Source organism: Pseudonaja textilis, chromosome 15 (genome assembly GCF_049901715.1).
Source record: "Pseudonaja textilis isolate UNSWEBS1 chromosome 15, rPseTex1.2, whole genome shotgun sequence".
NCBI lineage: Eukaryota > Metazoa > Chordata > Lepidosauria > Squamata > Elapidae > Pseudonaja > Pseudonaja textilis.
In genome coordinates, this window is record NC_142004.1 from 9,339,133 (window position 1) to 9,354,986 (window position 15,854).

General features: G+C 45.1%; 1 protein-coding gene across 9 annotated transcripts in view; it reads left to right on the forward strand.

The window, feature by feature from the left end:
- RIMBP2 (RIMS binding protein 2) overlaps positions 1 to 15,854 on the forward strand; it is an 85,553-nt gene that overhangs the window by 45,698 nt on the left and 24,001 nt on the right. For 6 of the 9 annotated variants that reach the window (XM_087913459.1, XM_087913454.1, XM_087913456.1 and 3 more), the window contains exons 7-12: positions 1,432 to 1,452; positions 4,134 to 4,338; positions 8,728 to 8,879; positions 10,266 to 10,342; positions 11,995 to 12,104; positions 13,409 to 14,218. In XM_087913459.1, coding sequence (XP_087769585.1) covers positions 1,432 to 1,452; positions 4,134 to 4,338; positions 8,728 to 8,879; positions 10,266 to 10,342; positions 11,995 to 12,104; positions 13,409 to 14,218 — 1,375 coding nt within the window. The remainder of the gene's footprint in view (positions 1 to 1,431; positions 1,453 to 4,133; positions 4,339 to 8,727; positions 8,880 to 10,265; positions 10,343 to 11,994; positions 12,105 to 13,408; positions 14,219 to 15,854) is intronic. The other 3 variants (XM_026716215.2, XM_026716217.2, XM_026716218.2) reach the window with 1 other exon arrangement.

Here is a 15,854-nt window from a genome sequence, read left to right on the forward strand (position 1 = left end):
TAAGAATAAGATTGTGAACTGCTGCAACCATGTGTTGTAGATTAAAAAAAAACTGATAAGAGTTTTATCAGCAAAACGTTCCTGTGTGTTTTACTGTTACCGCCAAATGTATTGAAATCGATTTTTCTTTTTTTTTTGTTTTAAAAAAAAGCAAAAAGTCCAAACGGCTCAAACATTTTTGGTGCTTGCAAAAGGAAATTAGTTCGGTCCCAAGAGGGAGGTTTTTGTAGGGGGTGTCTCTTATTAGGGTAAATGACTTTTTTCTTTTCTTTATCCCACCTCTTCCCCCTTTTTTTTTGTTTTTGTTTTGCAATTCCAATTTCATCTGCCATGTTTCCTTCCTTGCTGATTTCCTTATCGATCTGACCCAGCTTGGGAGCCCATTAAATTTTCTCCCAAATATGTTTCTTTAATTGGCCCGCCGAGATTGCAAATCGGCAGCCATATTGATTTTTTTCTCCCCGCCCTCGAAATATATTCCTTTCGGCGCATGCTTTTCCCCTCCCCTCCCCTTCTCTTCCCCCCCCCCTCTTTTTTTTTTAAAGCGTGGTAAGTGTACTAGTGGGCGTATCTATGTTCCTTGCTGAAAACTGGTTTCAAAGCTTGTGTTTGCTGCACTGGATGGAGTTGTGAAATTCCAGCACCTGCCTTTTCCCAACTTCAGGAGGTTTTTAGCAAAAGGGGGTGCAGGGAAGGTGATGCTGTCGTTTCCGCCCATCGGGTCCAAATTCAGGGTTTGCATGGCCCTTTTCTCTGCGTTTCTCACCAGCCTTGGTTTCAGATAACAGGAGGGTCTATATTTGGGTGAGGACCTGGAAACGTTAAGCCTTTGAGACTTTCCCAGATTTTGTCCAAACTCATGTTTCCCAAGACGCCTTGAAAGCTTGTCAACCAGATGGGCAGCACCTAAATTGAAAAAGAAAGGAAAGGAAAGGAAAGGAAAGGAAAGGAGAGGAGAGGAGAGGAGAGGAGAGGAGAGGAGAGGAGAGGAGAGGAAAGGAAAGGAAAGGAAAGGAAAGGAAAGGAAAGGAAAGGAAAGGAAAGGAAAGGAAAGGAAAGGAAAGGAAAGGAAAGGAGGAAGCAAAGGGAAGGAAGGAAGGAAGGAAGGAAGGAAGGAAGGAAGGAAGAAAGGAAGAAAGAAAGAAAGAAAGAAAGAAAGAAAGAAAGAAAGAAAGAAAGAAAGAAAGAAAGAAAGAAAGAAAGAAAGACAAACCGGAACAATTCCAGAAGCTCTGAAACAATTTCAAACCTGCAGCATAGAACAGGTTCAATATGTGTATTGCTTTGTAGAGGATTTGTCTGTTGTTTGGCTGTGTTTTGGCTTTTTGTAAATCTTTCTTTTAACGCACAACTTTTTTTTTTCCCATCCTGTGTCTTTGTTTTTTTTTGTTTTTTTTCTTTCTTCTATGTATTGCTTTGCTTCTCATCCAGATCACTTTGGACAGTATGCAGGTATTTTTAGATGGAGGGGAGAGGGAGGGAGGAGGGAAAAAAAACCTTCTCTGGGGTCTTCTTCTACCCAACCTCTTCCAAATTGCCCCTTGCCAAATGCCCTTGGCATTTGCATGGAACCTTTGCATGGAACCCTAAACACGATTGTTATCAAAAAAAAAAAAAAAAAAGCATGTCGAATTGCTTGATGCAAATCCTGGTGCATGGCTTGGTGGGGATGTCCAAGCAAACGGGAAATCCTTCAGCCCATAAACCTCCAGGCCAAAAATGCTCCAGGGCAAAAATGCTCCACTGATATCTTCTGGAGACGTTCTGGCAGGTTGGCCACTAATCCGAAGAGTGTGCCTCGGAAAAACCGTGCAAAACTGTTCTCCATGCAAAGTAGAAAGTGTCTCATGACTGTCTGTAGAGTTTGTCTGAATGTACAGTAGGGGATCTAACCCTAACCCTAGCCCAAGGGTCGGCAACCCGCGGCTCTGGAGCCTCATGCGGCTCTTTTATCCCCCTGTTGCGACTCCCTGTCGCCAGTCGGTTCCACCATTGATAGGGCTTTAGGTTAGGACAGGTAGAGGAAAAAGGACGCTGCGCTAGGGGGAGACTGTGGTGAGGGAACCGAACTTCCGGTCAGCAGATGAAAAAAGGACACCGTGCTTGGAGGACACTCTGTGGTGGGGGAACCAGACTTCCGGTCGGCTCCAGAATTGAACGGGGGGCTTCTGGTTAGGACTTCTGTGACTCTGAGTGTTTAAGGTTGCCTATCCCTGCCCTAGCCAGAAGAGATTCTGGAAGGATCTTGAGTTTGGCTGCAGGGCTTTGTAGTGAACCCTGAGCAGTTGGCAACTCTTAAGAGAGATGACTTTGATGAACCTTGAAAGATGTTTAGGAGAGCCAGACCTGGTTAGAACATGGATAGAAGACTTCCTGAAATTGCCAGGGCTTCATCTAGACAGGTAATGGAAAGGTGTGGAGCCTGTAGCAATTGTACAAGAGTGGTTTGGGGTGTGTTCTGACCCATCTCCCCAAACACCACAAACCCTCTGATGTGAACTCAAAAGATTCCTTTATTAGGAATGCCGGCGGCTCTGGCAAGAAGTTTATCTTGCAGGGTAACAAGTCTGTCTGTCATCTATTCATCTCCACCCACTGCCTTTTATCCTCAGAGCTAGGCTGGGGCCTCGCTAGCAGTGGTGGCTCTTCCATCCCAAGGACCGGCCCATAGATTTCCACTGCTCTCCTCTCCTCTGCCTTCTGCACATTCGTGCGTCAGGCACTGGACCCAGCTGTTCCTCCTCTTCCTCATCAGCCACCTCCAGACCTGAGGGCTGTTGACTCTCCATCTGAAGGCTGATGGACAGCCCAGGATCTGCCTCTCCCCCGCTCTCTCTTTCTGCCAGTTCCATTCCCTCTCTCCCCCCACCCCCCAAGCTCCCAGGTTGCCCTGATGCTGTTCCTGACTCCCACGCCTCCGCCTCTGATTCGGCTGCTGGAGGGGCCAGTGGCTGACAGGCCACAAAAGGGGGCTACCATTCACCCACCATTGAGGGAGGATGCTTTCGGCCATTTCTAGCACATTCCGTCCACGTGGAGCAAGGGCAGAGACTATAGCAGAGACCCATTTCAGCTTCCAGGCCACGCCTTTTTCTAGCACTTCATATTTGTCCCATCTTAGATCCCCTGGAACAATAGTCGGAATTCATGGATCTTTCATGGAGATCAGGGACGTTGTTCAGGAGGAAGTTGCATGGAATTGGAAGTTCTTTTTCAAGGCAAATGTGGCTTCCCCAACAACTTTAGAAAACTACTTAGTCCTAGATAGAGACACAAAGAAAATAAGAGGCCCAGAAGCTCAACTATACAATGGACGATTGAGGGAACTAGGTACGTCCAGTGTAATGAAGAGAAGAATTGGGGATGATGTGATAACAACCTTCCAGTACTTGAGGGGCTGTCACAGAGAAGGGGGGGTTGAGCTATTCTCCAAAGCACCTGAGGGAAGGACAGGAAGTAACCACTGGAAGCTTAACAAAGAGAGACCCAGCCTAGAATGAAGCAGACGTGTCCTGACTGTGAGAACAATTAGTGGAAGGGCTTCCCTCTGGAAGCTGTGGGTGGTTCATCTCCTGAGGCTTTCAAGAAGAGACTGGACAGCCATTTGTCTGAAATGGTATAGGCTTTCCTCCTTCAGCAGTGGGTTGGACTAGAAGACCTCTAGGTCCCCTGCAACTCTGTTATTCTGTGTTCTATAATGAGCTGGACAAATTAACATAAATCATATAAATGATGGGCGCTCCGTCCCTGGAGGTTTTTAAGAAGAGGCTGGACAGCCATTTGTCTGGCATGGTAGACTTGAATCCTGCTTGAATAGGGGTTGGACTAGAAGACCTCCAAGGCCCCTTCCAACTCTGACATTCTAAACTTCTGACACAACTCTGCTAGATCTCAAATCTGCATGTCCCCACTGATAGTCACAAAGGGCCACGGAACATTTCAAACCCCCAATTAGAGATTGCCATGTTAGCCTATTCCATTTGTCTGTATGGATTGTTCCCAGGAAGGATTTGGACAGGAAATGGCCAAATTTTTCAGGGCGGAAGTAGGAAACATAGCCATCTTTTGCTATCTCGATGTACCTTTGCCCTTTGACAAGTCTTGCAGTTCTTTCCTCCTCTCTGTTTGCCCAGGCCAAAGTTTGTGAGCTCGAAGAGAAATGCCGGACGCAGAGTGAGCAATTCAACCTCCTGTCCAAGGAACTGGAAAAGTTTCGGCAACAAACTGGGAAATTCGATCTTCTAGGTACTAATCTGTTGACCTCCTCGGCTCTTCCTGGCTCTCCTGGCAAATCTTTAGCCCAATTAATGAACGGAATTGCCGCCTCTTTGGGTCAAGGTAAGAAGGAAGAGAGGGGTCAACCTTACCAGGTGGATCAGACAAGAAACACAACTCAATGCGCTAATTCTACTTTGTTGTAAGGCTATATTGATATAATCTTACAAGTCTGAAAGTACAAATCTACCACTGTCTCCTTTACAGTCTGAGAAACTAGGAAGTGGGTCTCTTCTGGGTCTCTTTCTCCACCCATTTTGCACCTGTGGGCTATGCTGTCTCTTATCTGATCATCCCCCTGGCAGCATCTCTTGGCCCTGTCTTCCAAGGTCTTTCCCACATGCCATTATAGCCACATGCTTTACACCTTGAGAAATTAGGGAGGGTCCCTTCTAAGCCTCTTTCTCCACCTGTTATGGTGCTCTGGGCTATGCTGTCTCTTATCTCTTCATCCCCCAGGCAGCATCTCTTCTCCCTGTCTCCCAAGGTCTCTCCCACAAAGCTTTACAGCCCTAGAAACTAGGGAGCGTCCCTTCTGAGCCTCTTAGCTTGCCTGTTACCCATCTGTGGGCTAAGCAGTCCCTTATCTGACTTTTCCTAGGCAGCATCTCTTCTCCCGGTCTCCCAAGGTCTCTCCCACATACCCATTGCAATAGTCCAGATCAAAAGCTGAACCAGAAGGACTAAGTCTACCTTTATGTTAAGGTTACATTAACACATTCCTGCAAGACTGACAGTATTTCTCTCTTCCTTCCTTTTTAGTATTTCTCCCTCCTTCCCTCCTTCTCCCAAGGTCTTTCCCACATACCCATTATAACAGTCCAGACCAGAAGTCCAACCAGAAGGACTAAGTTTATCTTTATGTTAAGGCTACATTAATACATTCCTGCAAGACTGAAAGTATTTTTCCCCACCTTCCCTTTTACTCTCCAGGAAACTGGTGTGTGTGTGTGGTTCCTTTCTGAACCTCTTGCCTTGCCCGTTATCCAGACGAGGGCTAAGTGGTTCCTTAACTGAATGTTCCTAGGCAGCATCTCTGGTTTTCATCCGTCATGTGGTCATTCTCACATACCGTTACATCAGGTCATCTGACCTCAGAAGGACACCTTATCCTTCTAAATGTTTTCTAAAGATCCTTTTAATTAAAAGAAAAAAAAGAAAGGAGAATACCTTGTGGCAAAAGGAAATGCCATGTTGGCAAGAGCGCCTCTGGGGCACCCCAGCTGGTGTTGTTAGAGGATAAACACGATCCATGTTTGTAGGTCAATCGTTTGTTCACCTGTGCTGAAATAAAGGCGAAATAGTTAAGGTGTGGTTATCATCTTCTCCAGGTTGTCTCCAAGGAAATGGAGAAATGTACGTTCTCAATTGTGTGATTGGCTTCAAATTTCTAAAACTGCCTCTCAGGTAACCTATAGAATGTTTTGTAAATTCTACCCTGGGGTGAACTTGCAGACACCAAATTAAATCAACTTCATCCGGCTGGGAGACTCGTTTTATTCTTCTCCTGGAAAAACCTGGATGGAATTCAGATTTACAGAACTTCTCTTCTGGTTGATCTCTGTGTGATGTAAGGAAGTGACAGGCTGTGGAACTAGAAACAGAACTGTTAGCTTTCATGTAACAGAGAGGAACAAGGTTTTTCGGAAAGGAAAAACATGTCATATGTCTAAATCATTTTTAAGAGTCATATCGAAATTGAGTGGCTATGGTTGCCTGGATTATTTTAATGACTCAGAGTACTTTTGACAGTTTGATAGTTGCAGTACTTTTAAATGTGATCTTCTATCTAGACAAAAGGTTGTTTCTGGGGAATTTAGCCAGTTACAGTAAGAAAAATAGAAGTTAAAATTGAATTGTATGGAGATATTTTTTTACCCGGATGAATTTTTAAACAGCTTTTTCCAATCCGCCTATCCTTCCCATTATACTTATCCTACAATTCTTAGTATCCTTGACAGTGTTAGTTTTAATACAGAATAAAAGCCATCACCATGCTCGGAATTGCCTATATTCTTAGATGCTACCTCAATAATTACTTGGTTAGGATTTTCACTCATAATAACCACTTGAACACCATCTGCACTGATAATCAGTCAATTGCAAAAGGCAGCCCCGAGACAGCTTACATCCAGCAACAAGTCCTTGGGGAGACTTGATAAGGCGAACAAACGTGCCAAATTCAGTCTAAACAAACCACTAAAGAGCAGCGCTTTATTTGGGGGGACATGTTGTTTAGAGGCTGGAATTCTGGGAGTTGAAGTTCACCCATCTTAAAGTCACCAAGGTCGAGGAACACTGGTTTAGAATTCTGAATTGCACATCTGGACATGTTGATTGGCTTCAAAAGAGACATATAGTTTGTTTTGGTGTTTGTACCGATCCGGGGAACAAACATTAAGAGAACAGACAGAATAACAGAGTTGAAAGGGGCCTTGTAGGTCATCTAGTCCAATCCCCCGCCCAAGCAGGAGACCCTACACCATTTCTGACAGATGGCAGTCCACTCTCTTATTCTTCTTTTTAAAAATATATCTTTATTGTTTACAACTGTAATATACAACGGTGCTGCCATTTTGGCGTCGCATATACCATACATACAAAGATATTGCTAAACCATTAACTTTCCTATTATTAATACTGTATTTGCTTTTTGGTTCTATTCATTCTGTCTATTTTTCCCTCCGACCTTCCCTTCTTTTTTGTAGCCATTGATAAAACTTATTCCATGTTTCATAGTAAGCTGATTCCCCGCTTATTTTTCAATTGTAAAGTCAACCTATCTGATTCTGCACAAGCCATTATTTTCTTTATTATTTCTCTTTCTGGTGGTATGCAGTCCAGTCTCTTCTTGAAAGCTTCCAGTGATGAAGCTCACACAACTTCTGAAGGCAACTTCTGTTCCATGGGTTGATTGCTCTCGTTGTCAGAAAATCCCTCCTTATTTTCGGGTTGAATCTCTCCTTGTTCAGTTTCCATCCATTATTATTCCTTGTCTGGCCTTCAGGTGCCTTGGAAAATAGCTTGACCCCCTTCTTCCTCTCTGTGGCAGCCCCTCAAATACTGGAAGACTGCTCTCCTGTCTCCCCTGGTCCTTCTCTTCACTAGACTAGCCAGACCCAGTTCCTGCAACCGTTCATCATAGGTTTTAGCCTCCAGTCATCCCCTAATCAAAAGCAAAGGCAGATTGGTTTTCAGCTGTACAAATGGAAACCCAGAAGCTACTGGGAGCGGAGGCTGGGAAACTGAGCATTGTTTTAACCCGGGCAATCACTATAATTAAATACGGAGGACAGTGAGATGCATTTACTCAAGGATCTAGTGGAGCTCATAACTGACGGATCGATACCAGTATGACTCGCCTTGCATAAATGCTCTTTTAAGTGCCAGCAGTTAACGTGCGTTTGGAGACCTTTAAAATAAGTCTGTCACACTGGAAGGTTTTTCTTTTCACGTTGCTTGTTTTGAGGAAGTATCCTTCTCTCCGTGAGTGATTCGTTCTTTGAGCTGCTTGTTTGGAATTTGCTTACCAGTCTTTCGGATTTTGGGGGCATGGCCGCTTCTGAGTTTCGTATTGCTTGTTCTTGCTTTTATATCGCACTTTGTTCCTCCCCCCCACCCCAAGAATGTTAATTATTTCCATCTTCACTTTTGATAGAATTGGGTTATATTCGGGATCGTATTCTCAAGAGCATTAAAAAAAATGAAAGAAAAAGAAAAACGTTTGGGTCGTCGATAGAAGAGACTATTTGTAGCTCAGGGTTCACCTGTGGGATCCTCGGGGTCCTCTGAGTTGTTTGTTTTCTTGCAGACGTTTCATGATCCAATTAAGTAACAACATCAGTGTTGGAAGGGAGGAGTGGTGGCACTGGCCTAGAGGTGGAGCTCTCAACTCACAATCAGGAGGCTTGTGAGTCCAATCCTAGGTAGCGGCAGATATTTCTCTCTCTGGGCACAATGAGAATATATCAGCTGAACAAAACTCCACATTGGCAACAGGAAGGGCATCCGGCCAGTAAACACTCATCTCCATTCAGTCTCCCAGACTCCACCCCCATGCAAAGGATTACGGGATCATTAAAAGACAAAAAAAAAAAACAGTGTTGGAAGGGAATATAGTTTGCAGAGAAGAAGACAGGGAGGAAGGGGAGGAGAGAGGAAGAGGAAGAAGAGAAGAAAGAGGAAGAGGAACAGGAGGAGATATTAATTTGAACTGTACTTTGTTTTGTTTTAAAGTTTTATTCAGTCTGGGTGTTGTCCAGTTCTGGGTTTAATCCAGTTGGTTGCTAAAGATAAATAAATATAGGCAAACATTGCAAACAATGAGAAAGATGGTGTCTGTTATTTCAGAATTGCCCAAGATTGTTCCTCCATTTGTTATTTCAATAGCCTATTCAGTTACAATTGCTGTATGGGACAACTATTCAATAGTGTGTTGCTTTTTCCATGCAGATCATGAAAGTCCCTCCCGAGGCCAATTTGTGATCTCTGAGTACACACGTCCCCTGCAGCTGTCTGGTGACAAACCGGACCAACTCTCCATCAAACCAGCTTTCCTCATCCGCTCACGCTCCAGCATCCCAAGATGCAGATTTGAATCAGACGTACGTAGATGATATTCCTTCCTTGCCTGTAAGCAGGCGGCTTTGCTGAAAATGAATGATAACGGAGACAGCAAACTGATAGAATCATGTGTAGCTCAGGGTTGAATTGTGGGGTCCTTGGTGCTCTCTGAGCTTGGTGGTTTTCTTACAGACGTTTCGTGACCCAACTAGGTAACAACATCAGTGCTAGAAGGGAGTCAGGTGATGGAGTAGAGGAGGAGGACCATGTGGCCCGTGGTGCTGTTTCCCTTCTTATCCAAGAAGCTTCTTCAGCTCTGACTGGATGGTGGGGAATGGAAGGATTTATACTCCTTGCAGACAGCTGGTCATTTGCATCCTTTGAGAGGGTCGTTGAGGCCACTTGGAGGTTTATCTGTGTCCTCAGGGCCACCTGAGTAGTGCGAATGGTTTTCCTTTGGAAATCCATTTCTACCCCCACACCATTCCGAGGGTGTTTGTCCCAAATTGTATAGCGCTAAAAGTCTGTCGAGATTCTCAGTCATCCAGGTCTTCAAAAGAAGAAGCAAGGAAGTCCAGTTGCCTCCTGAAAAAGTACCTTTGGGACAACCATGACTGAGACAGGCCAGTGCAATTCATTTTTGCACATTTCCATTCCTTATTAGCACCTCTGCATGGGCTACTGCGTTTAATCTCTCTCTGTGTCTTTGAAATTATCACTTTCCTAAATATATAAAATGGCCTTCAGACTTTCGCACATGCTTAATCTCTCATGAGACACCGTTTGGGTTTCTTTGATGTTAAGAGGAATCCCATTTTGGGTTAAGTCAATGTGTGTAGGTGGACGACTCATCCTGTTCAATATTGTCATACCCCTGGTGAAGACTGACTCTGAGGGAGAGGTGGAACAGCCGGCAGGGAGTAGAAGTGTGGCTCCGGAGGTTGTGGAGGAGGCTGGGGAAGGGCAGAGGCCGGTTGAGTAGTCAGAGGAGGACCCAGGCCCATCCCCTCTCCATCCTAGGGCACACAAGGATGAGAGGATAAGAGAGAGATTCAGGCTGCAGCTGTGACAACTGAATAAGAGGACGGACATGCGCAAGGGCGAGTGCTGGAAACAAAGCATGGAAATATCTCTAGTTTATGGTTCCTCTCTGAATTTGGCGTCCTTTCCAGTGTGTGTTCCGTTATCTATGGATGTCCTCCAGCCCTTATCTTGTCTGGTTTGTGTTATTTTTACTCTTTATAATTTAAACGGCATTTCCTCCTTTTCGTAACTGCTCACGTGGGAGGTTTTTTGTCTCTAGTCAAGGATATTTGGAGCTTGGAAGTGAAGGAATAAAAGGGGCTTCACCTGTTTTTTTGTGACTGTGTTTATTTTGTATCCCACCCTGGGTCACCCCAAATATCTTGTTCACGTTCTTGTTGCAGATGGAGAACGAACGGAATTCTAATACCTCAAAGCAGAGGTATTCGGGGAAAGTCCACCTTTGCATTGCCCGATACAGGTAATACGGCCTGTCCAATAAACACTTTCAACCTTACATTGGTGCTAGTTTTAAATTCTTGATAAGATCCCTGACCCAACTCCTTTCAAAAACTGACAATGCCTGTCTTGCTCTATGAGGCTAAATTGTTTTTTTCCCCCCAACCAGGTTATGTTGAATAAGACATAATAGTTGAGTCATAACGCTAAGCCACAATGATTACATTTGCATGACTTCAAGCCCAAAATAATATCTCACTCCAATATCTGAATGCAGGTGGTTATTAATAGTGCCTTTCTCTTTATGAGTAGGGGTGCAGTGGCTCAGTAATTAAAGAGGCTGAGTGTTGTCCTCCAGTTCCAGAATCCAAATAAAATAAAACTCCAGGTTTATTCCATTTCCGAAAATTTTGTTTATTGAATACACTGCATGGTAATGTCGAAGCAAAACTAACTTGGAGGTTCCCAGGCATCAGTTCACAGAATTAAACAATAATTTCCCCAGCCAAACCCACAACCTCTCACGTACCCATGTAAGTTTGTTATGGGAACCATCTGCTTCAACTTCACACCTGCTACAGTATCCTTGAAAAGGTTTCAGGTTCTCTCTCAGTCTCCAGAGGAATCGTGGAGGTTTCAATTCTCCATCCAACCCATTCTAAAGCAATCTCTTCCGCTCTTATTCTACTGGCAAGTTGAAACGAAGAGGCACGTAGCTGCCAAAGTTTCATACTTGACACGGAGCTTGTCAGCTGAGAGCCCAGGTTTGAGACCCAAACGCCACAGGATGGAGTGAGCTCCCATTACTTGCCCCAGCTCCTGTCCACCAAGCAGTTCAAGAGTATGCAATTTCAAGTAGATAAAGTAGTTCAAGAAGGTATTGCTTCGGTGGGAAGGTAATGGCGTTCTGTGAGCCTTTGGGGTATAGTCATGTTGGCCACATGACCATGGAAACGGTCTTCAGACAACACTGAGCTTGTCAACTGAGAGCCCAGGTTCGAGACCCAAGCGCCACACAATGGGGTGAGCTCCCATTACTTGCCCCAGCTCCTGCCCACCAAGCAATTTAAGGGCATGCAATTGCAAGTCGATTAAGTTAAAGAAGGTATCGCTTCTGTGGGAAGGTAGCTGTCAGGGCTCCAACAAATCCACCCTCATTCAAATCAAAAGTCTCTAGCCACATCTCAGAAAAAGTAAATTGGTTTATTAGAAATTGCCATGTTGGCGCGTCACGTCATACATTTCCCCCTTGACCCTGATTTTTCCCCCACCCCTTGGGTGTGACTTCTCCAATGGGACACATCTGTCTCCAAGAGTCATCCATCATGCTCTCCAATAACCTCCTTATATGCTCTGACAACTTTGGGCTGCTGAGGTGATTATCTAGGCATTTCAAGAATGTCTTGTTTTTCCCTGCCACTCCCTTTTTCTGGCAGCTAAAAAGACCAAAGGAGTATCTTTTTAGTTGACAGTAACAGCGTTCTGTGTGCCTTTGGGGTACAGTCATATTGGCCACATGACCATGGAAATGGTCTTCAGACCACACTGGCTCCCTTGGCCAAGAAACGGAAGTGATCACTGCCCCCTGACATGAATGGACAGGGGAAAATCTTTTACCTTACCCTCCTTATGAAAGATTCTGAAAACGAACCACAATCTTGTGTTTTCCTTCAGTTACAATCCGTTTGATGGGCCAAATGAAAACCCTGAGGCAGAACTTCCTCTCACTGCGGGAAAGTATCTCTACGTATATGGAGATATGGATGAAGATGGCTTTTTTGAAGGTGTGTTGGAGATGGGGGCGTGGCCTAGCAGAACCCTTGGTTTAAATATCTTTATTGAAATAGTTCCACCCTTCAGATAAGAAGAAACTTCCTGGCCATTCTCTTAAACACATGACTTAGTTTATGCAATGAACGGTTGAGTCTCTTCTCAAGTCTAAAAAGAGGAGGACTACGGTAGACATCATAGCAGTCTTTCAGTACTGGAGGGGTTCTTCAGAGAAGAGGGGGTTCACTTATTCTCTAGGACACCAGAAGGCAGGAGAAGAGGTTAGAGGTGGAAGATCATTAAACAGAGGCCCAACCTAGAACTAAGAAGAAACTTCCTGACAGTAAGAACAGTTCATCAGTGGAATAGCTTGCCTCCTGGAGTCATGGGTCACTCCATCGCTGGAGGTTTTCAAAAATAGACAGGACAACCATTTGACTGGGAAGGTATAAGGCTCCTGTCTTGAGCAGGGATTGGATTTAGAACAGGGGTCTCCAACCTTGGCAACTTTAAGACTTGTGGACTTCAACTCCCAGAATTCTCCAGTCAGCTGGCTGGAGAATTCTGGGAGCTGAAATATTGCACTCTAACCATAGTGCCACTGTGGCTCACAATATTACCCTTATCAAGGAAGAATCAGAGGACTACCTAACATTGGACATATTGTATAATTGGATGAGTAATAGAAGAAGAGAATAGTACTATGACTTGATTGCTTATTGTACCCTATGACTACCATTAAGTGTTGTACCTTACGATTCTTGATGAATGTATCTTTTCTTTTATGTACACTGAGAGTATTTGCACCAAGACAAATTCCTTGTGTGTCCAATCACACTTGGCCAATCAAGAATTCCATCTATCTACTAAAGGAGGAAAGAAGATTAACAAAATAGATATATACAGTGATAAGAATAAACCATGTGAGAAACTGCATTATTGTATTATGAAATTGTACAAGAATATAGCATGCATAGAGTGAGAATTGTAATGGCGTAATACGGTAGAAATAAGCAAATAATAATGACCAATTGGATATATAACATGATGGAGAGAGTATATTGTATGACGGTCTTAATTAGAATGTATAACATGATGGAAGGTGGGGGGGAAGAGACAATGTAACCAGTACACCATGAGGTTGTATAATTGGAATGGCTATGTATATCAAGGAAAAAAGTACAGTAAAACTTAAATTTTTAAAAAAGCCTTATCAAACAATTAGTAGATAACTCTTAACTGGGATGGACAGGATCTTCATGTTCTGGCAACACGGCTAGTATGTGTCTTCCTTGTCTCATATCTCTTTCTCCCCAAGGCGAACTTCTAGATGGACAGAGAGGTCTGGTTCCATCCAACTTTGTGGATTTTGTGCAGGATGAGTCTCATTTATCCAGCGGGTTGAGCGGTGAGCCAGAGCAGAAAGTCCTCAACCACAGTAGTCACCTGGCAGAAGGAGAAGGCCTCCAGGATATCAGCTTACCGGTCCAGTTGGACTCCGGCGTCCTCAATAACGGTGCAGGAACTCTGGATGTGAACATTGACGAAATTGGAGAAAACGTTGTGCCTTACCCTAGGAAAATTACCCTTATCAAACAATTAGCCAAAAGTGTCATTGTGGGCTGGGAACCTCCAGTCGTGCCACCTGGTTGGGGAACCATCCATAGCTACAACGTTCTAGTAGACAAGGAAGTACGTACGAACGTCCCTTTGGGGAGCAAAACTAAAGCTCTCCTAGAAAAATTGAACCTCGCTACTTGCACTTATCGGGTCTCCGTTCAAAGCATCACCAGCCGGGGCAATTCCGACGAACTGCAGTGCACCTTGTTGGTTGGGAAAGATGTCATTGTGGCACCTTCGCACCTTAAGGTCGACAACGTCAGCCAGATTTCGGCGGAGATCACCTGGCTCCCCACAAACAGCAACTACAGCCACGTCATCTTCCTCAACGAAGAGGAGTTCGACATTGTCCGGGCCGCCACCTACAAGTATCAGTTTTTCAACTTGAAACCCAACATGGCCTACAAGGTCAAAGTTTTGGCCAAGCCCCATCAGATGCCCTGGCAGCTGCCTTTAGAGCAACGTGAGAGAAAGGAAGCTTTCGTAGAATTTTCGACCTTGCCAGCAGGTAGGCTCACAAGGACCCCAAAGTCCTCCTCCTCTTTCTCCTTCTCCTTCTCCTTCTCCGTCTTCCCCCTCCTCCTCCTGCCTTCTTACACTGATGATATTACCTAGTTGGGTAATGAAATGTCTGCAAGAAAACAATCCCAGAGAGCACCAAGGACCTCACAATCCTCCTCTTCCTCCCCCCCTCCTACTCCCTCCTCTTCCCCTCCTCCTCCTGCCTTCTTACACTGATGATATTACCTAGTTGGGTAATGAAACGTCTGCAAGAAATGAACCAATCTCAAAGTGCACCACCAAACACCTTGCTTTGAGTCTCACAAAGTCAGTTGGGGTCAGTTGCTCAGCAGCCCCCAACCATTCCAGCTTGGCGGCCCAGCGAGAGGCGGGGGGGCAGTCTAGTGTGGGGCAGGTGCATGCGCACGCACACTGCTCCATTTTGAGTGAGCATTTGTCCATTTCTCCCACTGCCAAGTTCTGACCAGGCCGCAACCTGGTAGTGTGGCCCACAGCCTGTTGGATAAGGACCCATGTAGTAGGGGACTGGAGGCTAAAACACAGGAAGAATGGTTGTAGGAATTGCGTATGTCTAGAAGAAGGGGACGATAGAGAAGGAGGTGGCTGGATGGGGTCACTGAAGCAGTTGGCGTGAACTTAAATGGACTCCGGAGGATGGTAGAGGACAGGAAGCAGAGGTGGTATCCAGCAGGTTCTGACCAGTTGTGGAGAACCGATAGCGGAAATTTTGAGTAGTTCAGAGAACCAGCCAATCCCGCCTCTGACTGGCCCCGCCAACCCCATCTCTTCTCTGCCTCCCATTGAGTCCCAACTGATCGGCTGGGTCTCCTTTGGTTGCCCTGCATAGGAGAACGGAGCCGGAAAGCAGGTCAGTGGGGTGGGGAGGGAAGGGGGATTTTGCAGTAACTTTCCCCTGCCAGGCCCACAGAAGCGGTAGTAAAAAAAAATGGAATCCCACCACTGACAGGAAGGCCTGGAGGAACGTTGTTCATGGAGTCCGGTAGGTCAGACACAACTTCGCAACTAACAACAAGAGAAGTTTGATGAAAAGAAGGACTAGGGGTGACATGATAGCAGTGTTCCGAAATCTCAGGGGCTGCCCCAAAGAAGAGGGAGTCAAGCTATTCTCCAAAGCACCTGAAGGGAGAACTAGAAGCAATGGATGGAAACTAATCAAGGAGAGAACCAACTTAGAACCAAGGAGAAATTTCCTGACAGTTAGAACAATTAACCAGTGGAACTCCTTGCCTCCAGAAGTTGTAAATCTCCAACACTGGAAGTTTTTAAGAAGAGACTGGACAACCATTTGTCTGAAATGGTAGAGTTTCATTTCAACCATCAAGCCGCTTTGTTGGCTGACTGCGTCTCCCATCAGGAGTTCGGTTGTCTAGCATCACAAGTTGTGGAGAAGTTGTCCGCGGCTCCATCTGTGTCTCTGAAGCAAGTTGCTGAGTCAGCTGGGACGTTCTTCTCTATGAAAGTTCTCGCCGCTTGCTCAGTTCAGCCACGAGGTTGCCAAACCTTGAGAGAACTCATGAAATATACATCGCCTTCGTAGTTGCATCGTTATTTTTAGGCGACTCTTCCATCTAGCACACTTCTTCTATTTCCAGACGGTGAAT